The sequence below is a fragment of the Neopsephotus bourkii genome, unplaced genomic scaffold (assembly GCF_033783945.1).
Source record: "Neopsephotus bourkii isolate Nb327-2 ecotype Australia unplaced genomic scaffold, CSIRO-AGI_Nbou_v1 NB_1060, whole genome shotgun sequence".
In the NCBI taxonomy this organism is placed as follows: Eukaryota; Metazoa; Chordata; class Aves; order Psittaciformes; family Psittacidae; genus Neopsephotus; species Neopsephotus bourkii.
Window position 1 is genome coordinate 999,034 of NW_026901548.1, and position 22,744 is coordinate 1,021,777.

General features: G+C 50.8%; 2 protein-coding genes across 6 annotated transcripts in view; one reads left to right on the forward strand and one right to left on the reverse strand.

Moving 5' to 3' along the window:
• Nucleotides 1-22,744, forward strand: part of RTEL1 (regulator of telomere elongation helicase 1) — a 363,295-nt gene that overhangs the window by 24,753 nt on the left and 315,798 nt on the right. The window lies entirely within an intron of this gene.
• On the reverse strand, nucleotides 131-21,413 carry CSNK2A1 (casein kinase 2 alpha 1). 3 transcript variants are annotated; one of them, XM_061361436.1, is made up of 14 exons: nucleotides 18,065-18,316; nucleotides 9,190-9,380; nucleotides 8,051-8,162; nucleotides 7,679-7,780; nucleotides 7,218-7,268; nucleotides 6,467-6,526; nucleotides 5,957-6,040; nucleotides 5,674-5,784; nucleotides 4,990-5,091; nucleotides 4,157-4,257; nucleotides 3,374-3,522; nucleotides 1,826-1,912; nucleotides 1,261-1,414; nucleotides 131-463 (listed from the first exon to the last, which is right to left on the reverse strand). In XM_061361436.1, the coding sequence occupies exons 2-13, from the start codon at nucleotides 9,288-9,290 to the stop codon at nucleotides 1,299-1,301; spliced, it is 1,176 nt and encodes a 391-aa protein (XP_061217420.1). In that variant the 5' UTR covers nucleotides 9,291-9,380; nucleotides 18,065-18,316; the 3' UTR covers nucleotides 131-463; nucleotides 1,261-1,298. The 3 variants fall into 3 exon arrangements, with proteins under 3 accessions (XP_061217420.1, XP_061217419.1, XP_061217418.1); XM_061361435.1 differs by lacking the exon at nucleotides 18,065-18,316 and adding an exon at nucleotides 21,333-21,413 and having other exon boundaries at nucleotides 131-1,414; XM_061361434.1 differs by having other exon boundaries at nucleotides 131-1,414; nucleotides 18,065-18,314.

The window sequence follows — 22,744 nt, forward strand, 5'->3', positions numbered from 1 at the left end:
CTATGAAGATGAGCAAGGACTGGAGGCCAAGGGATGGAACACCCCGAAGAAGCAACAGCCACACTGCACTGGGGACGGGGGGGGGGGATAGCCCCCTGGAGGCCTCTACACAGGGATCTTCAATCTAACCTCGATAAATAAAACCAAATGTTTATTTACACCAAAGAATTCCAACACTGGATCTTTCACATATGAAGGACAAAGTATATATACACAGCAAGGGGTAGCAGGGCTGTAACGAGGGTGCTTTTTCCGTTGTCAATGATAATAGTTGTCCACAATTACTGATCTACCATTCCGGGTTAAGGGAACTCGCTCCGTCCTCTCAGTGCGTATTTACAGGACTGTGAGGTAACTGGATTCTCACCACATGGCACGTGAGGGAGGGGATGGGGGTGAAGATGTGGGATCGGACTTGGCGCAGTCTGAGTTTTCCAGCTTTAAGTAGCCACCAGCTTGAAACCTAGAGAAACGATTTAAAAGAAACAAGATACCCAAATAACAAAGTAATTCCAGAGATCCAGAGCCCGGGAAGAGGGAGCTCCAGGCGGGAGTCCCGGCCTCGGAGCTGCCCAGGACCCCGAGTGAGCAGAAACTTCATCTTTTAAGACTAAAATGACATGCAGGGGAGTGAGCTGACATTGTGGTTGGCTCCTAAGGAGACATAATTCAGTCCAATTTGGGTGTCAAACATTATCTGCACTCACTCCTTTTAAGCTTTATCCCACCTCTCCATACTGGAATTGTCTCCTCAGCAGACCCCGGGCTGGGTGGCAGGCAGAACATGGGGTTCAAGGGAGTGGTACTTCAAGAATCCCCCTCCCCTGCCCCGTGAAGACTTAGTTTGGTTCTGGAGAAGAGCACAATGCCCCAGGGTGTAGGCTCATGGAGGAGGAATGGTGGGAACATGAAGAAATTTCCAGTAAGATGCAAGGAAATTCTGTTCATTCAATCTTTTGTTAAATGAAGAGTACTTTTTTTTTGGGGGGGGGGGGGTTAATGGGGTGGGGAGGGAGCAACTGTCCAAGAAATATTCCAGCTGTGGGTATTTTCAGGGAATCCCCTGAGTTACGAAAAAAGTTCAAGTAAAAAAAGAAAAAAAAAATCAGCCTATAATAATTTTGTATATAATGACTGAACTACTATAAATCCACAAGCAACAGTTCAGACACGGTGCCTCCAAAGCGTTCATCCCCTCCCTTCCCCTGCCAGGCACGAGCTGCCTCCTGAGCAGGGGGTGAGGGGCAACCTCTTCCCCACCTGACCCAGCTCAGGCTGCAGGACACAGGAGCCCCTCACTACTGCTGAGCGCCTGCAGCAGCTGGCACGGGCATCCCCAGCGTGGTGGTGGCGGAGATGACGGGCGAGCCTGCTAGAGGTCCCAGGGGGGAAGGTGTTGGCACTGAGGAAATCCCTGGAAGAGAGACAGGGAAGCAGGAATTAGAGCGGCACCAGCACAGCGCTACCCAGGACTCAGCTTCGTAACCCAAGTGCTGTCCCTTTGCAGGTTAAGTTTGCTGCTGCTCTGTTAAGCATTCAGAGCTGCCAAAATAAGATGAGATTAAAGAGCTCTCCCTGTTCTCTGCAGCCTCTGAAGAGTTGCTGAGGGGCAGATTCAGACTTCAAAACATCCAACTGCAAAGCACTTCTTAAAGCAAGACCAGAAAAACAGCTCAGGCTGCGGTGAGGCCTTATCACACTCTCCCACCCACTGCTTCCCAGCCCTCTGTGCCCTTGTCATGGGTCCCAAGAGATGATCTAATGCCCCACCCATGTAAATGCTGTCATACACCACACAAAGAGAAGGGTCAGCAGCAGAACTGACCTGACATCATACTCGCACTGCTGACGGGAGTGCTGCCACCCGGCATGTTGGAGGAGCCCATCCGAGCCTGGTCTTTCACGATGGGATCTAGGAAGAGCAAAGTCCCCTCAGGTGATGTGTCAGCAGGCAGCAGCTGAAGCACACACTGCTCAGCCGGTCCTGACAAGCTGCCCATGGCAGGTAACACCAACCCTCATCTACCAGAAGGTTCCACCAGCTCCAGTGGGAAGCACCCAAGAAGGTGCCAAGGAAACACCACTAGGGAGAAGTCATCGAAATGATGCGCTTTGGAGTTCAGCAAGAGGAAAAACTGAAGGACATTAAGGTAAAGTTTATCTCCTAAGGATCTGTGTACTGCAAAGCCAAGCCCAGAGAACGGGTGTAGCAAGCACAGATTAGCACCAATTACAACTGTATGTCGTGTCTCTACACACATCACAAGAGCTGTTGTGTCACTGAGCTCCCTGTCTTCTGTCAGCTGTTCCCAACTCCTGCACTAACTCTGTTCCAGGGTTTAAAGGGTGGCTACAAACCCAATGGAGACTCGTTTGACAAGGAGTCACATGGCAAAGAGCAGGGGGGATGGACACAAGTTATTTCTGGGGAGACTTCAGTTGAACACAAGAGGAACATTTTTCCCATTGAGAATAATGAGCCACTGGAATCATCTCCCCAGGGAAGTGGTGACTCCCCCAGCACTGGTCATGTTTGGACTAGAAAAGTTGGACCATTTGATCCTTGAGGTCCCTTCCAACGCAGGATTCTGTGATTCTTCACTTCCAGCTGCAGGTATATAACACTGCCACCTGAGCTGTGACAACCTCCTTCTGCCTCCCAAACCTACCGTGTATCAGAGAACTGGACTCCAAATGCTGCCCTTCCTCACATGGAGTTCAGTACAAGCTCTGCCTCTGTTAGGACACAAGTTAATTTAGCTGTTTGTCCAACTCTCACAGCCTTCAGCTTTACTAATGCTCAGACTTGTAAAACATTTCCCTTGAACATCTGCCACAGGCATAACACAAGAGCTGTGCTGGTTGTTGGTGACCCAAGCCTGTTCAGCAGCAAGGAAACAAAAAGAACTGAGGAAATACCCATTCTGCATTGTTATAGCTGCTTCAAACCCCTAAATATCAAGATTTGTGAAAAGCAAGTAGTTAACAGCATTTGATAGTAAAGTACATTTTGTTTTGCAAGGCCAAAACCTGAATTCGCTAAGGTACAATTAGGAACATGTTCTTAAAAGGGCCTTGACAGAACAAAGCGTTCTGGGTTTATGCACCCCACCACCTGCTGAAGTTAGCCTGGGTTTAGCTGCTTGAACACAGGGCTGCTCATTCACTGGCCTCACTTGGGTGCATAACACCATTTCCTCAGCTGGTGTGGGTGGCAGCGGCCTACTTGCTCCACCACAGAGGCATCCTTGGCTCCAGTGCAGCTCCTTGCAGATCAGGCTCATTACACTGCTCTTCTGAGCTCTTATCTGCACAACCTACAGGGACAGAGACTTCCCAGAGGCAGAACTCGTTGAACAACCCCTGTACTTACAGAAGTAGGGGTGTTCCATGGCTTCTCTCGCTGTGAGTCGTGACTGGTGATCGTATCGCAACAGCTTGTCTAAGAAATCCAGAGCTTCGGGACTCACCAGGTGCTGGTTCTCACTGTGAACAAAGCGCTCCCATCGCTTACGGGAGTGTCTGTGGGGAAGAGAGACCCCAGTCAGGCAGGGAAGAGGACACCAGTGCCAAAAGTCACCCTTCTGAAGAGCAAGGAGTGCTCAGACATCCACCTCTGCTCAGTGTGGCAGCCCCAGGACTGAGCTGTACCAGGGCACAGCAGCAGTACACCGCAGCTCCACAGGGCGGCATGAGGACTCAAGGTCAGGATGGATTTACAGGCCTAAAAGCCAGCTTCTCCTTCTCTTACTCCCTCAACATCAGCCCCTTGTGGTTTGGTTTGTGTCACACAAAATAGGAGGGGAAAAAACGACACAAATGCCATCTTAAGCAGCACCTGATCTTTTGCACTTAGAGCACTGTTTTGTTTTCTCCCCCAGAACACTGGAGAGAGCATCTGCCCTTCATGCTTTATGCTCCAGCAGTTCATTTATTGCCTAGACGATGTGAAAAACCTTTCCTGAAGTCCATTTCCAGAAAAAGGACCAGGGGAAGCACTCCAAAACCGACTGAAGGCACAAAGTGACAGTTATCAAGAACTTGGCTCTGATGTCTCCCAAAAGCACGTGGTTCAGTTTACTTCAGGGGCTGCTGACAAAGCAGCAGCTCTTTGGGTCTACCAAGAGCTCATGAGCTACTCTGGAGCTTGGCTCACCTGCCCAAGATGTCATTGAAACGTGGATCCAGCTCGATGTTGTACTTGTCAATGTAGTCATACAGATCTTCTGTTCCCAGCACCTTGGCTATCCTCACCAGCTGGGAACAAACAGACCAAAGTCACAAAGGCAGGAGCACATTTCCTTGGGAGCCTGAATGTGGTCTCAGTGTCTGAACCAGCAGCCACGGGGTCATCATGACCATGCCTCCACTCACAGCTGGAACTCAGTAACCCCATAGCCAGGAGGGAGCTGCACACCCCAGCAGCACTAACACCCGAGACCCTGCAACACCAACTCCCCTGCTAGCAAGATAATACTCAAAAGCAGTGGGGGGAAGGCAGGAATAACTGGTCATGGAAACAGAAACTGTGCATCTTTCACGTGCAGGGTGAGGCACCAGCCTGGAGGGCTCCAGAATGGAGGTTTGAGAAGAGAAGGGCCCTGATTTTCCAGGACTGCCCACCAGTCAGGTGCAGAGCAGGTGTGGGAAGGTTTAAGTATAAAAACTCTGGCCTAAAGGGAACACAACCTTTTCAAAATCTAAATAAAACAGCCCCAAATGCAGTTTCCAGACAGAGGGGAAGGAGGATGGACAGTGCCAGGGGTCTGCACGTAACAGAACCTCAGGAATAGACAGTCTATGTGCCAGAACCCACCAGCATTGACAGAACTTTTCCCATTACTGAGTAGCTCAAAAGCACAAAGTATAAACCTGTGTCTATGTGACTGGTTAGATAATCCTGCACACTTGAGAAAAGGACCGTGGCTTCAGACTGAGCAAACCTTTATTGTGCTGAGAGTACTCTGACTGTGCAGGACCAGCTCTCACCTGATCATAGTTGTCATGGCCATGGAAAAAGGGCTCCTTTCGGAATATCATACTAGCCAACATGCAACCCAAGCTCCACATGTCCAGACTGTAATCATACATCTGTACAGAACCAGAAGGACAATTCAGTGGCTGGTGAATGAAGCAGAAGGGACTCTCAATACTAACAGGGTCCCCCCTCCCTCCAGTGATCCAAGGGAAACACCACAATGGGAACCAAAAGAAATGGACTCCACAACATGCATGGACAGGTGAGGAAGTGCCTTCCTTCAGAACCAGCATGGAGTGGAAGCCACCAGTATCACTGCTGTTCCCAGCCCATAATGCAAACTGTCATCAGCTCTGGGGATGGTTTTAGCTTTATTTAGCCCATGCAGTACTGGCTGTTCCCACAAGGGCTTTGTTTCATTCCTGGACTAACTGCAAACACAGCCCTGATAAAAACACATTCAGCATTTGTATTCCCAGCACCCTGATGACAGTTCTGCAGCTCTTCCTCAGGTCCTGAGACTACTCAATAGTTCCTTTAACTCAGCAGCTTTACAGCCACTGCTTTCTGTGATGCATTTCAGAATGGGCTGTCCTTAGCTCCAGGTCTCCAGGAACCTGAATTTCTGGTTTGCTGCCTCGAAATGGCACAGACTTCCCATATGGAAGCTAGTGACAAATCCCAGTATTTCTTACCTGATAATCTACAAGGAGTTCAGGTCCTTTGAAATATCTGGAAGCCACTCTGACATTGTACTCTTGTCCAGGGTGATAGAATTCAGCCAAACCCCAGTCTATTAGTCTAAGCTAGAAGTGGTAGAAAAAGAAGATCAAGGGATGCTTAAGAGTTCCATTTTACCCTTCTCTACCCCCATGCAGGTATCTGCTAGCACCAGTATGCAGGGGTGCCCAAAAGGGACCCTAGTTTGCCAAGGGAACAGCAGGCCCCCCTCCCCACCCTCCAGCCAACCCATGCTACCTTTCTGTGCTCATGGTCAATCATGACGTTGTGAGGTTTCACATCTCTGTGCATGATTCCCATGCTATGGCAGTAATCTAGAGCCTGGAGGTGACACACAAAGAAGGAGATGCTGCAGTCACAAGGACCTTTCAAGTTCAGAGCTATTTCCACATAAACCCAGTCTAACCAGATTGCCTGTAGAGTTATATCCTGGACTAGGCTTGGGGACCACAGACACGACTTCTAGAGCTCCCTCTCAAAGGGATGTCACAGCAACAGAAGTGTTTTGACTTCACCTCATGCGCTTCCTCATACAAATGGCATTTCAGAGCCTCTAAGACACAGTCACTAGGCACTGATCACACACACCTCCCTTCTCCAGACTCCCAAGGAGAGAATATTTGTTTCAGAAGAATGGATAAATACATTTAACTTTATATTAGAGCACAAAAGCAGCCAGCAACAGCTTACAATCCCCACTAGTGGGATAACAACCACCTCTACAGGATCAGCTGAGTACTAACTTACCTTCAAAATCTCATACATGTAGAATCGAATATCATAATCTGTTAATGTCTGGTACAATTGCTGCGGGACACAAACACATCCTGTCAGTGTTCCAACACCTCAGCAACACCCCATCCCTGCCAGCCCACTGCAAGCCAGCCCTGTGCTCTGCTGCTGTGCTCCTCCAAACCTCCTTGAAGGCACAGGACAAAGCCTCCCAAGTTCCTCTGATCCCACTCCCAGCTGATCAGCCTGTTCCTAACCCTCACCCTTCTAAATCCCACATTTACTTCCAGCTCAGACAGTACCCTCTTCACCACCAGCCTAATGCATTATGCTGCAGACTGGATCTCAAACAGACCTCCTCCTGAGGCAGGTCAGTAGGGAAGGGACAAATAAACATTTAAAACCCTTTCCCCAGAAGCATGGAAAGCCACAGAAACAGCTGTCCACATTTAAAGTGCTTCCAATAGTTATACACCGAGCATAAAAGCAAGATGTTTCATAAGGACAGCACTGACAGGCCACAAGGTAACAGATTAATTTGTTCTGGAGGTTAGAATGTCACTTGGAGCCTCCTGTGGCAAAAGAGAACTAAAGGACTAGTTACAACTTCTGCATTTACCTTTAAAAGACAGTTACTATGTTGGAAGGAAGTGATCAACCAACCCACCTGCCCATTAGGTACTTGCCTTTTCCCCAGAAACACATTAAAAAGAGGCTTTCAAATGGAAAACATGAGACATTCACCCCCCCAACACACACACTGTACCTTAAAGTCTGTGTTGTTTACGTGTTCAAAAACCAAAGCGGGTGTTCGAGACTGAAACAGAGAGAACAGGGTTCAGCTGTGGTTAAGATGAGGTAACATGTTTGCCCTTAGGATAACGACTTAAATCATTTCTACTCCTAAAACTGGTAGAAGCCCCTCTGCTTTGGATGTACTCGATTCCCCTGAGACAAAAAGCAGAGGCAAAGCCTGCAGCACTGTTAGCAGAATGCATTGACTAGTCTCAGGTCACTGGTATCTCACCCTTACAGCAAGGGGCTGAAGGCACCTGCAGGGGAAGGGCCCTCTAAAAGGAGTTAATCAGATTAAGAGCTGATCTGATTAAGCAGTTCAAAAGCAGGATTTAAGAGCAGGGGAAAACAAAGAGCCAGATCAGAGCTGAAGTCAAACACAGCAACTTCACCATAACCCCAGAGGACCCTTTAAGGTCCCTCCATACTCACCACAGGATCTTTTACTATATCTGCAAGGGTGATGATGTTGGGGCCGCCCCGCAAGTTCTCTAAGATCTTGATTTCACGCTTGATTTTCTTCTTTTTAACAGGCTGGAGAACAGAAAAGCGACGAGTAAGACAGAGCACTGCAGTACAGGGAGGCCAAGAGCTCAACAACCACATCACAAAGGTGGTGACTGCAAGTCAGCAAAACACACTGGAGCCTTTGCAAGTGAAGTTCAAACAGATCTTCTTGTTACCTGACTGCTCAGGATCTGCAGTCTCCTTTCTAGTCATACACCCTGACAGCTACCAACACTGGTTGCATGTGAAGGAGGGTCAGCAAGATGGTTTCTATCTCTTGCCCAATCCCCAGCTCACCTTGAGAATTTTAACAACTACTTTTTCATTATTTGTGATGTTGATGGCTTCAAACACTTCGCTGTATTTGCCTCGGCCTAATTTCCGAACTAGCTGGTAGTCATCTTGATTCCTGTGGAGATAAGAGGTTACAGTTAGTTCCAAAGAGCTCTGTCATTCGCATCACCATTTACAAACTGGTCCTTACCACAAACCCACTGCCTCACCTTCCAGACAAGGTGGATTAACGAGTGTCTTCATCTCCCGAGCACAGTGATTCAGAGTTAGGAGAGGAACAGGGAGTTTCTACTTGCCCAAGTCAGATTCAATCCAGAACTGATTTCTTCCACAGCAGGTAACATAAGCCTGACTATGCATCTCAGCAGCAGCAAACTCGACCTATCCCTTCCACTGCTCTCTACATTTTTCCTTGTATAATGTTGTTAAAAATCAACACAGCCAGAAAGACCAGAACTTTCAGCACTGGCGTGTTTAAAACCAGAGCAGGCACAAGCCATCACTTCAGCTCAGCACACTCTGTACGCTTCAGAACCCAGGGAGCACCACAAAGCTGAGGGCAGAACTTAGCCCAGGCTCTGCTGTACAGAATGGGGAAGGCAGAGCTACAAAGAATGGTGTCACTGCTGGCTGATTCTTGGACAGTTCAGTCATGAGCTCAATTTAGGCACCTCCTTCCTTCAAAAAGCAGCAGACATCTCTTTCAGTCACTCAGAGAGCTGAGCAATAAGTCACAAAATAGCAGGTACCTATTTAAGTCTGCTGAGTGTCTTCACCCACCCCAGGCAGAGGCAGCTTCAGGCTTTTTACTTCTTTTCAGCCCTGATGTTTAGATTGTTTCAGAACAAGATTTTCTTCCCTCTGAAAGGGGCCATTTCCTGACTCCCTGCAAACACTCTGCAACCCAAACTCTTTAAGGAAGCTGCTAAAAACATCCCTGCACTGTTGGGGATTTCACATTTTGACAAGAAACACTTGGGAAGCAAAGTTGTGATCCCAACACTTGCCATGCACACAGGCAGCTGCCAAGGAGCAGGGTAAAGCCTGACACTGCTGGTGCCTAACTCCCCATGCATTAAATGCAGGATCCTGCAGGGATTGATCCTGGTCCAGGGACATCCAGAGGCAGCCCAGAGACTTACCCCCACTCAACAACATGCGACTCATAGTCCCAGTACTCCCGGGGTCTGTGTGTGTTCACATCCGTGTAGACTCTGGCCCTGCTCGGCACGGGTCCCGACATATCAGACAGGTTGGCAGGTGGGAATGATGGGATGGCAAATCAGAGGCTGCCTGGTCTGCACTGGAGGATAACGGCCTCGGATTCTTCCACCTGCAGAGAGAAAACCAACCAGAGGGTAAAAACCTCAAGATACTATAAAAATATTCAAGTTAATCATTAAAAGCTGCTGAGGAGAAGCTGGAGCCCAGCCACAGCCTGGGATCATCTGCCAGAGCTTGGAAACTTTGTCTGCTCCCCCCCCGTGCAGGACGGGATCACTTGGCAAAAGTAACCCCCTGACTTGGAAGCTTCAGCATGGATTTTCCAACTGAAGGTTACAAAGAGAACCTTCCCAAAGGGAAGAACTGCAGTGTGTGTAGCTGCAGACTCACTCCTTCCGCCCAGCTCCAGAGTGAAAGCAACAGCCATGGGCTAAACCTCTCCCCAGCCAGGAGGAATGTGCCTGCCATGGGACAAACAGGCCTCATTCACTGCAGGCCGCACTATCACTTCTTGCAAGGCACCAATGACCGATGCAGCAATGGGGTGACAGACCAACAGGTCACCTGCACAACCTAAATGAAGCACTTTCTGAAGTTTCAACTTCTAGAAGGACCAATTTTCACTTAAATCAGAACTCTGGGATTTACCTGTAATTCTTGAAAGGACCAAAGCCTTTGTGCTCACACACAAAGGTTTGTGTGGCTACAGCGAGTCCTTCTGTGCAAAGACCAACCAACAGCAAGACAAGAAAGGCCATTGTGAAGATCTTAAGGCCAGTTATTACCAACCATTCAGAGACCCAATGGCCTGAGGATGCTCAGGGCACTTCACAGCAAACAAAGGCAGGCAGAAGAGCTTGACTGGGATGGGGCACCAGTTTCAGTCACAACTTTCTACAGTCGTGACAGAGACAGCAGCATCTGTGGTACACATGGTGACTTACCCACACACAGAAGAAAAACTGCTGCACATCTAAAGGGGTTTCTTTGCATTCTGCTTGTGCACACTGCATTACTGAGACTAGTCAAAATGACTCAAAAAGAAAGTTACTGTAAGCCACTAACACTGATTTCTGAACACTTATCAGGAACTTACTACAGTTTTATACCAACGCATAGCGTCCTACCTAAAACAAAAGCAGAGGCTCTGCACCTCTCAGATCCTTCCCAAGTGAAAGCCAACATATTTTTAAGCATTCAAGCACAAAAATCTCTTTGTCAGCTTTCAAAATAACCCATGAGGAAGGAAGCAGCATCGGAGCATGAAAGAGCATTGTTCAGGGTGCAGCATGTGGCAGAGCCTGCACGGCCCTGTTTAAAGAAAGGCTCTTGAGCAGCAGGGCAATAACCTAAAGACACAGAATGTAGGTATTTGCTGTGCCAATGTCATCCCTCCACAGAAACAACCACCAGGCTGCAGGAGGAGGTTAATAGCCACATTCATCAGAAAGATCCAGAAGCTACTCAGTTAGCTCAGGCTATCGGATACATCACACCAGAAGGAAATTCTAGAAGCAAAATCCTGCTCCACTGGCACCATTTATGTGAGGTCTGCAGCACTGCAGTCTGCTGCAAGGACCACAGCTACAAGCAGAAGATGGTATATGACCTGGGGGATGAAGGCCCGATGTCCTTCACCACATCCCACAACCTGACCAGCAGCTGGCTCTGCATTTGGGAGCACAAACATGAGGTCTCCTTCTGGTATGGACCAAACCTCCTCAGCTGCCATGGACCTCAGGTTAGTTTTTGACCTAGTGACACACAAACAGTGCTGAGGGCAGCTCTGGGTAGAGAAGGGCTAAGGTAACACAGTCCCAGGGTCAAAAGGGACAGTTCCAAAGCCCACGGTGGAGGTGATCGAAGGTCAGCCATCCATCCTCAGCCCAAGCAAGGAAGGATGGGGCACTGCAGCCAGGTTCAGGTAAGGGAAGAATCTGAGATATGACTAAATACTCTATTCCTGGACAAATGTTAGTCCTGTAACAAATTACACTTTCAGAAGATGAGGCAGCAATCATCTGAGACCTCAAACCATTTACATGGCATGACTCAGACCCGTAGAAATTAGATGTATATCCCCAAAACACACTCTGGCCTTAACAGCACCTGAGTTCACTGCACTGCTTTGAGGACAGTGAAATTTAGTGGATTTCAGAGTTTGTTTCCCTTTATTCCACTGCTTCTGGCAGGAGATGCCCAACACTCCTGCATAGGAATTAACCCAACGCCTCAGCTGACTTCTGATTTGAGCTTTTCAGCACAAGTGGGTACCAGTGAGAACTCGTGGCTGCTCCCCACTCAGCCCAGCCTGGGTTCAGCATGGAAAAAAACAAGAAAGAAAAAGAAAAATCAATCACATTATCTAAAGGCAGATCAAATTGCAGAGTGGTTCTTACTCTGTCACGTAGCTCCAGCCCAGCACTGCCTGCACGTTGTAAGAGAAGGGCTTTTTCAGGAAACCATCGACTGCAGCTTCTAAGAACAGCACACAATGCCTGTGTGGGGAGGTGGGTATTATTGTCTGCTGTTCTCTCTACAGGAAGGGGAGAGTCTGCACAGACCATTTGTGTTTCAAGCAAAGACAGTACATGCATCTACACTTACCCTGCCCCAGAGCTGCTCCAACCGCTCAGGAATTTGTATGTATTTTGCTCTCCTTGTCCCCAGAGGGGGATAATTTTGCAGAGGCTCCAAAAGCTCTTTGGCAGAAGGGACTGACACAAATAGGGACAAATAATGGGGACAGGTGTGGTCATGGAAAAGTCAGTTTAGCTCCGGTTTAAAGGCAGAGAATGTACAGTGTGAGCAGTGATTGCACCTACACGAGTGTCCTGAGCTTGTTATGAAAGATGAGTTCTGCAGAATCCAAACAGAACATGTCATTTATTCATTCCTGCATTAATGACAGGATCACAAAATCATGTATATTGGGAAAGACTGCTAAAAGTAACCCAGCTAAAGGAGACTGAATTAGATGAGGTTGTCATGTGCAGCTCAGCCTTGAGCATTGCCAAAAAGCCAAAATGAATCTGAGAGTTTTAATTCCCTCATAGAGAAATGCTGAACTGGAAACAACCACTTTGAGGCAATAAACCAGAGGTCACAAAGAGAGGAAGACAAAGCTTCCAGTTACCACCTGACACGAGCTGCTCAGTGCTAAGCTTCGCCTGTGCAAGGCCAGAAACCAGGTCCTGTGATGTAGCATTCGTGGTGACCACCTTGGGAATAGCATGATCAGATCCTAATAGCACTGACATTGTAGCTGCAGCAAATAAGCACCAAGGAAAAGTTTCAGCGCCAGGTTTTCCCATAGACCTTCCCTTAAAAACACATTTGAGTATTAGCAAACTGATAAGTAGCTCATCTCTTGCAGAGCACCTTATCAAGAGCACCCCAGCAGACCCTGTTCATCCCATGTACAAACAGCTCACACTAACACAGGCATATGCACCCTGCGTGTGCTGCTGATAGTAAGCAGCTGGGAGACAAACCCAACTGCACCACCACCATATAGAACATTTTAGTTGAAGGGTAGTAATTAAAAGAGATCAGTTCTTAAGTCTGAGTTATTCAAAGATCAGCCTGAGCAGCTCTGCACACCACAATTTGTACCTAAAGCTCAGGAAACCAGGAAAAAGCCTCTCAATGTTCACTCTGAGCTGGATTTTTAAACCACTTTCATTTAAACCACTGTTACAACCTCCCTCCTTTTAAAAAGGAGCTTCATCACCCTTAAAATGTACTCTAATCCCAGTGGCAACCCCACAGAAGACTTGATTTCTTGTGGAGTATCCATACTTACAGCACCTAAACCCAATTGCTACAGGAATCTCTTGTGCCTTCTGTCCTTCCAGATGCATCCACTCTGAGCAAGCAGCAACAAAACACAGCTAAGGAATTTACACATTAGTTTGAGAAGCACCTGCTCGCCCTCTAGTAAAATTCACCCCTTTTTAGTCAAGAATAACTGAGGTACTGGAATATTACTTTTCCTCCTTTTAAATGGAAACGCTTTTGGCACAGAGCACACAGTTACTCACTCAGAACCCTACACCTAGGAAGTGGCACCAGTATGACACAGCACATAGACTCTGAGCGAGCTGGAAGCCAAGAGCTTCCCAGAACCCTGGTGTCCCAGGGAACCTGGCCAAGCAATGACCTTTGTGGATCAGCTCTGGAGTGTAAATATTGCACCCAGGAACACGAGCGCCGCTTGACACGGCCTCCCTCTGGAATGCTGCTAACAGCACAACCTGCCCTCGGTGTGAGCAGTGCCCTACCAGGAGTCCCAAGTTCATCCCGAGACTGAACCCAGGGAGCCACGTTTAGCCACACCAATGTGGTCACTACACCCCCCCGATTCCACCAAGCTTAACTCAAAGAGCCATGACAGCATTTCCAGCACTCTACCAGTTCCTAACAGACTGTCCCACACAACCTCATACCCCTCTCATGGAGAAAGGGGGACACAGAGCTCTGTCAGACAGGGCTGGACATTCCCTCTCACTTCTACTTTCCCCATGTAAGCTCATTACCAGCAGTGACTGTGAAAGACTAAGGCTGTGAACAGGCCAGGCCAGGCAGCAGCCGAGTCATTCTGTGACTAGAAAAGCTCTCTGCCAGCTGAGAGGAGCAGAGTTCCAGTAAACAGTCTGGAATCAGAAGGTTATTCCTTTCTTTTACCCACAAGTGCAACTGAGATGCCCCCTTTCACAGTAACAGCTTAAACCCAGGCTCTGAAATCACGAGTGCACGATGTGCTCTGTTAGTGAGAGGAAGCATGACAATTAGCACATAAAATTGATTATCATTTCCTTCACACAGCTCATTGATCCCAGGGCAGGAGCACTCGCTGCTGCAGAGCGTGCGGAGTATTTAGTACTGGACAGATCAACGCATGCTTCAACACCAGGGTCCAGCCTGCTGCTGGCAGCCAACACCAATCCAACCCCAGCCCACCTTTAAAGGAAGACCTAACAGTAACCAACTTTACAAAACCCCATGTTGTAGCTCACAAAAGAAACCTGATTTGTGTGTTTCCACGATGCTGGAGCTGCAGCAATGCCATGTGGAACAGATGACCTCCACAAGTCCCTTCCAACCTATATTTTTCCTCCAGTTTTATAGCTGAAATAGAAACAAGCCTGGATTCACACAACTGACATTTTACACCCTTTCCTGGAGACCACTCGCCTGCTAAAGGGAATTCAGCAGCAGAAAAGGGGATTTTAAAATATGATTGAGTTAAAAAAAAAAGCTTAGGTTTGAAATCCAACTTTTCTCTTGGTATTTTCTTGGAACAGCACATTCTGCTCCAACTACATTCTTCCACCAAAATCATCTTCTAGGTTCCTCTTGAAGAGCTGCTTGTGTCTGGCTGTGGAGAAACAAATCATGATATACAACGACCTCACCATTCTCTTAAACAAGACATAACCAGCCATTAGGGAAAACAGTCGACTGCTTTAGCTGAACTGGAAGAAACATCTTGGAGTCATTCTGCATTAGCAACATCCTAAAACCAAACTGGTTTCCCCTTCACCTTCACTGATTCCTCTCCGAATGCCTCACAGCTCCTGCCAATGAAGGAGTCCATCTCACCGGGAGCATCACTGCCTCAAAGTCACAGGACTGACCATGGGAGGGTTTTACTCTAACCCCATATTCTGTGATCACTTCCATACTTGGGGAAAACTTCACTCTCCCACTTCACAAGCGCAGAGGGTGGTGTCTGTCATGTCTGACGCTCCCCAGGCTGCCCTGGCAGTGTCACTGCAGCCACATGCTCTCCCAGCAGCAGCTCTGGCACAGTCCTCATTGTTGTGCAGACCTGGAATGGCTGAATTTTAGTGGAGCTTTCACAGACCCTCTACAGGTCTGCAGCATCTCAGCTCGGTCTGGTGTCCAAAGCCCCAAAGCACACATACCTGGGGTAGGACAGCCGGGACCTGCTCCAACGGCAGATGCCAGTGATGGGAATGCTCCTCACTCCATCTCCTAAGAGACTTTATATAGAACAGTCAACTCTGAAAGCTCCTCTCTTCCTACTTCTCTCCAAAACCCATGGACTACCCTCATATTCCAGAGCTAGGCTAGTCCACAGCACATAGAGCAAAAGGAAAGCTTTTCCTAACACAAACACACCAGGACTGACCTGGAATGAGGCCACGTGGACATCAGCAAGACACCCAAGCTCCAGCAGCCAAGTGCAGGCTCTGCCACCATTCCCAGCCTCCTCAGTGGATATCCTCATTGCCAGTGCTGCAGACTTCTGACACAACCACATAAAATGGCTACAAAGGCAACGAGGAATTGTCAAGCTAATGTGTTGGAACACACAAAGCAAACCAGAAACTGATGGCAGCACTCTTCTGGGTCATCTTCCTCCTGCCCCAAGAGCTTAGGCTGAGCAGGGAGTGCAAGGAAGGTGGTGGGATTTTCAACGGCACGTCTCTTTAGTCTGACCTAAAGCCAAAGAGAACCTGCAAGAACTTCAATGGGAAGAGATTCTTTTTCTTCTAAGAGCACTAATAAAAGTACAGCTCCTCCTGCTGGGGCTTTGGACAGTATTTTCTAAGAACCATCTCTGAGATCCAGGTCCACCGGGGGACTTCCTGAGGGCTCACCAAGGGGAATGTTCAGCCCCACTCCAGGCTCTTCCCAGCTGACATCAGGTCAACCGGCAGCATCCTCTGGAAAGTTCTCCCTTCCTCATCACTGCTAAGGGACACAGTAACAGTTTTCCTCACTAATGAGCATACACAGGGTAGGACAGGCCAACCCTTCAGCTGATTTGTCTCCTGTGGTTCATGGAGAGAGAGATTCAGCTAGAACTGAACTGAACCCACCAGCTGTAAAGTTAGGTGTTTTTCATTGATCTGATCATGCTATTCCCAGAGGCAGGAGCTGACACAAGAGCTGAAGGATAAACCTGGTGCAAACCCCTGCCAGGAAGCAGAAGTTCTACCATAACTCTCTAAAACCTCATGGTTATTAACACAAGATGAACCTGGCCACAACCATTCTGACAATTAAATGGGAAAAATAAGCTATTAAACTCCCCAAATCAGTACCTATGATGCACCAACACATCAGAGCAAGTGCTGGACTTACGCCGCCTTAGCCAGGTGAGGTGAAGGTACTGACTAAGATTTTAGTACTTCACACCCGTGTTCTGGAGCCTGGCTGAACCTGGTGAGCCCAGCAGCCACCACACAGGGTAACTGAGCAGGGACATGAATGGTGAAGCCACCCTCACCATGCCAACCCACAGCACTGCCAGCCACGGGCAAGGACACATCTGCCCATCTCCACAGCATCGTTCTTCACACCCTGCAACCACCCCTAATGCCACTGTGCAGCATCAAGTCATGGCTTAGGATGAGTATTATTTATATGCTTGGTAGGATGCGTATGTTGGACATATGCCTGGATGCATCATTCCAAACTACCCAGATTTAATGTGTAAACTCAGCTGAAATGGATCTGAATGCCACACAACTTCCTCAGCAAGCAAAACCCTCCTCTTCTTTCTGGAGTACAAAGTGCTGCTTGATCTGCAGAAGGGAAGGCTGGGATTCCAACAGCACACTGGTAACAGAGAGAGAAATCTGTGACAAAACTCACAAGAGGAGGAACACTGCAGGAGCTCTTGCTTTGCCACATTGGAAATTCATCTGTGGTGTGTGTCCAAGCTCCTCCATTTGCAGAACACTACAAGTAAAGATTTACTGAAAACTGCTGCACAGGCATGCAAAGATGTGCTGAGAAACTGCCTCCCCCTAGGCAGGAACAGGGCAGAGGCACCACTGCTCCTCCCTGGACATGCAGAGGACTTTGGGGCACTTCTACATCCCATGGTGAGACCTCTCCCACCCAGTTCTGGCTCTTAACCCAGTGTTAACCCCCCAGCACACGCTGGACTCTCCCAACATTCAGCTGAACTAAAACCAAGATGACTTTACCCCTTGGTTACTCAGAAGGTGCAAGGGCAGAGGCCACTTTTCTGCAGAAGCAGACTGAACAACTCCATTTTCTAGCACTGCTGCTACTACTCAAAGACACGACCATCCCACTGGCAATCTGAAACCAAATTCCACTTTGGCCCCAAATTATTTTCCACTTCCATCTAGTACATTTTAGTCAGCATCCACTTCAAGTGAATTGCCATAAACTAATGCAGCCATTAGATCAAGCAGCTGGAGTGGCTGCTCCGTAATACTCCTTATATTCAGATGGGTCATAAGGACCATGGCACAAAGTGCCCAGAGAAGCTGTGGCTGCCCCATCCCTGGCAGTGCTCAAGGCCAGGTTGGACACAGGGGCTTGGAGCAAGCTGCTCCAGGGGAAGGGGTCCCTGCCCGTGGCAGGGGTTGGAGCTGGAGGAGCTTTAAGGTCCCTTCCAACCCAAACCAGGCTGGGTCTCTATGATGAAATAATCTAATTCTCAGAAATAAACTCTGGCAAATTAAAGCAGTGAAATGGTGACCTCCGAACCAGGAGTCAGTGGTGGTATTGTCTTGAGTCCACAAAGGACTCCAAGTCTCCCTTCTGCTCCTCAGCTTCCCAGAGCAGCAGCATGAAAAGGATAATAAAATCATTTGTTTGAATAAAACTGTCCGGAGCAGCCTGAACAAAGGAGGGGGAAGACTCGTGTCAGGCTCATGAGGCTGCTGCTCCGCTGCTGAGGCCTGGCCAACAGGGGATATCCGTGAATCATTGATCCTACAACCACATCACCAGCCCCACTTCTCACCAGCCTTTCCCTCCCCCAGCAGACAGGTCTGGCACCTTGATGGCAAACAGGGTCCAAAAAAACAGGGTCCAAAACCCCCTCTGCTTTCAGCAACAGTGCAGGAAGCGGCAGTCTCCTTTCCAAGGCAGTTTTTCCAGGTCCAAAGGAGAACTCTTTTTCTCCAATCGGGTTCTGTAAATTCCAGGAGTCAGCTCTTGGAAGCCCCTGGAAGGAGATATCCAAGCTCAGAAAAGTTATCCAAGAGTCATCTTGCAATGAAACCAGGGAATGTTCACAGCCACAGTGAGGCACAGACCCTCCCGATCTTACATCTGGGGGGCTCATTCTCTCTAGACCCTGGTGGAACAATAAGATCTAAGATGGCCTCAACCTCATCCTGAGTCTATAGAACAGACACCCCAACGTAAGTAACTGAGCAGTGGAGGAGCCAGGTCTGGTAACCCAGAAATAAAGCCCTGCCTCCTCAGAAATGTGCCATGAAATTAATCACACCACCACAATGTCACCCATTTGCTTCTGCCTTCCTTTGCCTGATCCCTCAGAGGGCACGAGGACAGAGAGAAAGAGAAAATTAGTTCTGTAAGGAGAAAATGCAGGGAAAAATTCCAGCAGAAGGTGTGAGGACACCAGACAACAAAGCAGGAGAAGTTGCATCCCTGTCCCTTTTATCACAGCTTTTCCTCTACAATTCCACACATTTATAAACACCTTTTGGCTTCCTGCATTCCTAAGATTTCCACCTCAAACCCACATCAAGCCTGTGCTCCCAACCTGCGCTATTTGAAAACATCCAAACCTCAAGTACTGAAGTTTTTCCATGCCTCGCCTTCAGGGACCAGCATTTTCCCAGGTCCTTCCCCAGCAATTCCCCACTCCCGCGTTTGCATCCTCATTCTCAATGTTGCATCAGCTGCTTTCCAGTAAACAAGAGCCATTCAGTGCCCCTGCACACAACTAAACTCTGCTTCATGTCATGAACGGTTTCCCCATCATGGTCCAGCTTCCTCCACGTGTGCTAGAACCTACCACAAATTTCATTCTCCCTCTTCCAAAGAGCCATGTTGCCAACAGATCCCATCCCTGCTCCATCATGAACCCAGTGCCCTGGCAAACCAGAGAACTTGCTCTGAAGCTTCCACTTGGAGATCTCCACTTTCTCCTTCAGCACCTGACCCTCTCACCACATTTTTCCATGCTCAGGGCCTCATACCCACCCTTGTGTTACTCAGTTATTCAGCACAACAGCTCCCTTCTTTGCTATGGCCAACACTGAGACAACATTACCCTTCTTGCTGCAAGGCTGAGGCTACCCTCCTCACTGCAGGGTTCAGCCCTGTTTCCACTCCTCATGGGCAGCAGTGCCTCTGCAAGCTCACTGAGCTCTCTGCTGCAGCCCATGCTGGGCACCACAGGACAAGGAAAGGTTTTACTATTAGTGAAACCAGGCAACAGAGAAAGAAAGGTGAAAAAGGGAACTCTCTCCACTGAGGGATCACTGCCTACACCAGAGATGTACACATTTCATACTCAATAGTCTGGATCTTTCCATAAGCCCTTCTCTGGCTGGAGGCACCGAAGAACAGGACTTCCAGCCACGAGACATGGGTGGATCTTCTGAGGGTGAAAGTGGACTGTTCTGAACATGGGATTGGATGCTGTCAGTGGGAGCCACATCCCATTCCAGTTTTCTTTCCCCAGTTGCAGTCACAGCGTGTGTCTCCACAGAGGATGTGCCACTGTTCCATGTTTTACCCCCACATGACACAGTGCTTTAAGAACTGGAACACTGCCCTAATCCCAGTTTTAGGCCTAATTAAGGAGCTGATCAAGCTTCACACTTTCCCTAAATCCTGTATAATCTTCCCAAGCTCAGTCTCCCCTCTCCCAGCACGAGCTTCACCCTTTTCTATGTTACACCAACATGAACAATGCACAGAACAAGCAACTTCCTTGCACCAACCCAGGGAATCCAGGATCCACACTGGCAGAGTCACATCCACACCCAGGCCACTGCCAATCCAGCACAGCACCAACTCTGAGCCTCCATATCCTGAGCAACTCTTAAGTCTTTGAAAAGAGAGAGTCAAAGAACAGCCTAAATCACTGCCTGCCCCCAGCAGAAATGCTGCTGTCTCCCTGTGCTTCTACCTCCAGTGAGTGCTCACCTGAAGACAGGGAATGAGCTGCTCTTCCCAAAGGAGGGCAGAGCTCCCACAGCCCAGGTGAGCACACTTGGGGAGCCGTGCACGGCACCCAGGTTCAATGCCCTGCATCGAGCTGCAAGAGCAGCTCTGCAAAACCCCAACCCAGCAGGAGGCTGGCCCAACACTGACCCCACACCACTGCAGGCCTCTGGCACGTAGCAGGGCTCAGCACAGGCACCAAGGAGCAGCCCATGGCACGATGTGGGCTCAAGATCCATAAATTTAGAATGCAGAAATGAGGCACTTGACCTCATGAGTTTCTGCATAGATTAACCACTGCTGTCAGCAGAAAACATACCAGCGAGTGAGTGCTTATAACCCAAGCTCTACTGGTTGCACCCACAGCCCTCAGTAAGAAAGAACAAAGTGCTCTAACCAAACACCACACACGGGCCTTCATAATCTTATCTGCCCCCTCATTCACAAAGCACATTTCACCAACAACCCCGCAGCCTATTGCCCCGAGGCACAACCACAGCAGGGCCGAGACTGACCACTACTGCCTGCAGAGAGCAGCGACTGGTGCTGAGACCCGTGTGAACGACCTTCCCCTCCGCCCAGAAAGGCCCAGAACCGAGCCCCTGCGCGGCTGAAGGCGGGGAGCGAGCACAACCAGACCCCCCCGCACCCCCCTGCTCTGCCGGGCAGGGCGGGGAAGCGGCGAGACGGAGCCTTTGGAGTAAATAACACCTACACCGTACGGGCCGGAGGAACTGGGGGGGGGCCGCGAAGGCCGCACTTCCGTGGGGCCTGGCCGTGCCTGCGCTACCGGAGCAGCCCCGGGGCCGTGTCGGGGGCAGCGAAAGCTCCAACCCGCGCCCCTCCCGCCGCGCCCTGCCCGGCTCCCCCCGCAGGCCCTGCCCTGTCCGCCCCGCCCGCCCGCCCGCTCCCCCCCCCTGCACCGCCACCGCCTCCCGCTCCCCCTCAGCGCCCCCCGCCGCGGCCCAGCCTTCCTGAGGGGCGGCCCCGGCCCCTCCGCCCGCACAGCGCCCGCAGCGGAGAAGGGGCAGGGGAGTGCGAGGGAAGCGGGGGAAGGGACACAGCACCTCCCCCCCCGCCGCCTGCGGAGTCCCGGGAGCGGCGCCGGAGCCGCCGGTACCTGCCACGGCCGCCGCTCGCCGCCCGCCCGCCGGCCGCACACAGACAATATGGCGGAGGCACAAGGCTCGGCCGCCAGCCGCAGGGACCAAAGCGAGGCGCGCCGGAACCGGAAATAGCGCAGCGAGCCGCGGAGGGGCGGGGAGCGTACGCGGAGGGGAGGGGTGCCGCGCCGCAAAGGTTCATGGGAGTTGTAGTCCGCGGCGGGGCGGTACCGGGCCGCGGGGCGGGGGGATCCCGGGCTGCCCGCACCGGGACACGGCCCCGCGGCTCAGCCCGCACCGTGAGGAGAGGCCGGGCCCGCAGCCCAGCGCGGCCCGCTCGTGTCTGCCTCCCCCGCCTCTTGGTCCCGGTGGGGAGCTTAGCCGTGCTCTTTCTCCCCCCCTTTCAACCCCGGTCTCGGTCCCGGTCCGCTCTGCAGTCTCCCGAGGGGCCGGCGGCGGGCGGCCCTTGGCGGGGCCATGCCCGGAGCTCGCCGCCAGGTGGCAACTGCGGCCCGCGGAGCCGAGCCAGGCCCGCAGCCGGTGCCCGTCGCTCGGTTCAACCCCGGTTTCCGGTCGTGCAGGCCCGGGATCGGCTTTTCCCCGAGGGATGGGCCAAGCGCCCCGGGCACCCAGCCCTCGGCCGCGGGGCGAGCCGGGGAGCCCCTGGGGATGGGGGTAAACAGCGGGGCACAGCCCGGCCCCTCCGCCCCGAGCCCCCCAGGGCAGGGCTGCACCGCGGCTCTCAGCGCCCTGCAGTGGGGCTGGATGGGGACACGCACCCTGGGCTGGTCACAGCCACCATGGCCGGGCCAAGCACCAGAGCCCATTGGGACGTGTTGGGATGTGTGAAAGCCATGTCTGACCACCCCCCCCCCCGAGCCCAGAGCCCCTCCATGCCCCGCAGCAATGAGGCAGAGCCAGCCCGGCCCCGCTGTCCATGGCCTCATGGAGAGCTGAGCACGGCCACGCTTCACCCCATTTCACCCCCCCCCCGGGGTGTGGAATCTCCCCCGGGGGACGCCGCTGGCCCAGGTCCCCCAGCCCCTCACCCCGGTCACTCCCATTAGGTAAAGGAGCAGCTCGTCCTGGCGGGGGTATCTCCCTCTGCCGCTTTCCTTGTATTGTACGGGCCTGGGTCATCGAGGAAATCTTCCAGGTCCTTCTGCTGCCGAGTGCGGGCGGGGGGAAGCCCGGCCCCCTTCCCCCCATTGTCAGCGGCGGGGCCGTATCCCCGCTCCGAGCCCCGGCCCCTAAAAATAGCTCTTTGTCAGGCGATTGTTCCGACACCTTCGCGCCCGCATTGACGTGGGCCGGAGCGGGAGAGCGCTGGGGTAGGTGGAGGGGAAGGGCTGAAGGTTCCCCCTGGGACCGCTCTGAGGATTGGCCGCTGATAACGGCCCCTGTTGAGGGGGGGAAATGGGCTCCCGGT

Excerpts from the sequence above, each read along its gene's own strand:
- CSNK2A1 (XM_061361435.1), bottom strand. The coding sequence starts at position 9,290 with ATGTCGGGACCCGTGCCGAGCAGGGCCAGAGTCTACACGGATGTGAAC. Across the intron at positions 5,092-5,673 it reads AACTCCTTGTAGATTATCAG|ATGTATGATTACAGTCTGGA; the intron begins GTAAGAAATACT and ends GGTTCTGTACAG. Across the intron at positions 1,913-3,373 it reads CATGGAACACCCCTACTTCT|ATCCCATCGTGAAAGACCAG; the intron begins GTAAGTACAGGG and ends TGCTCTTCCTAG.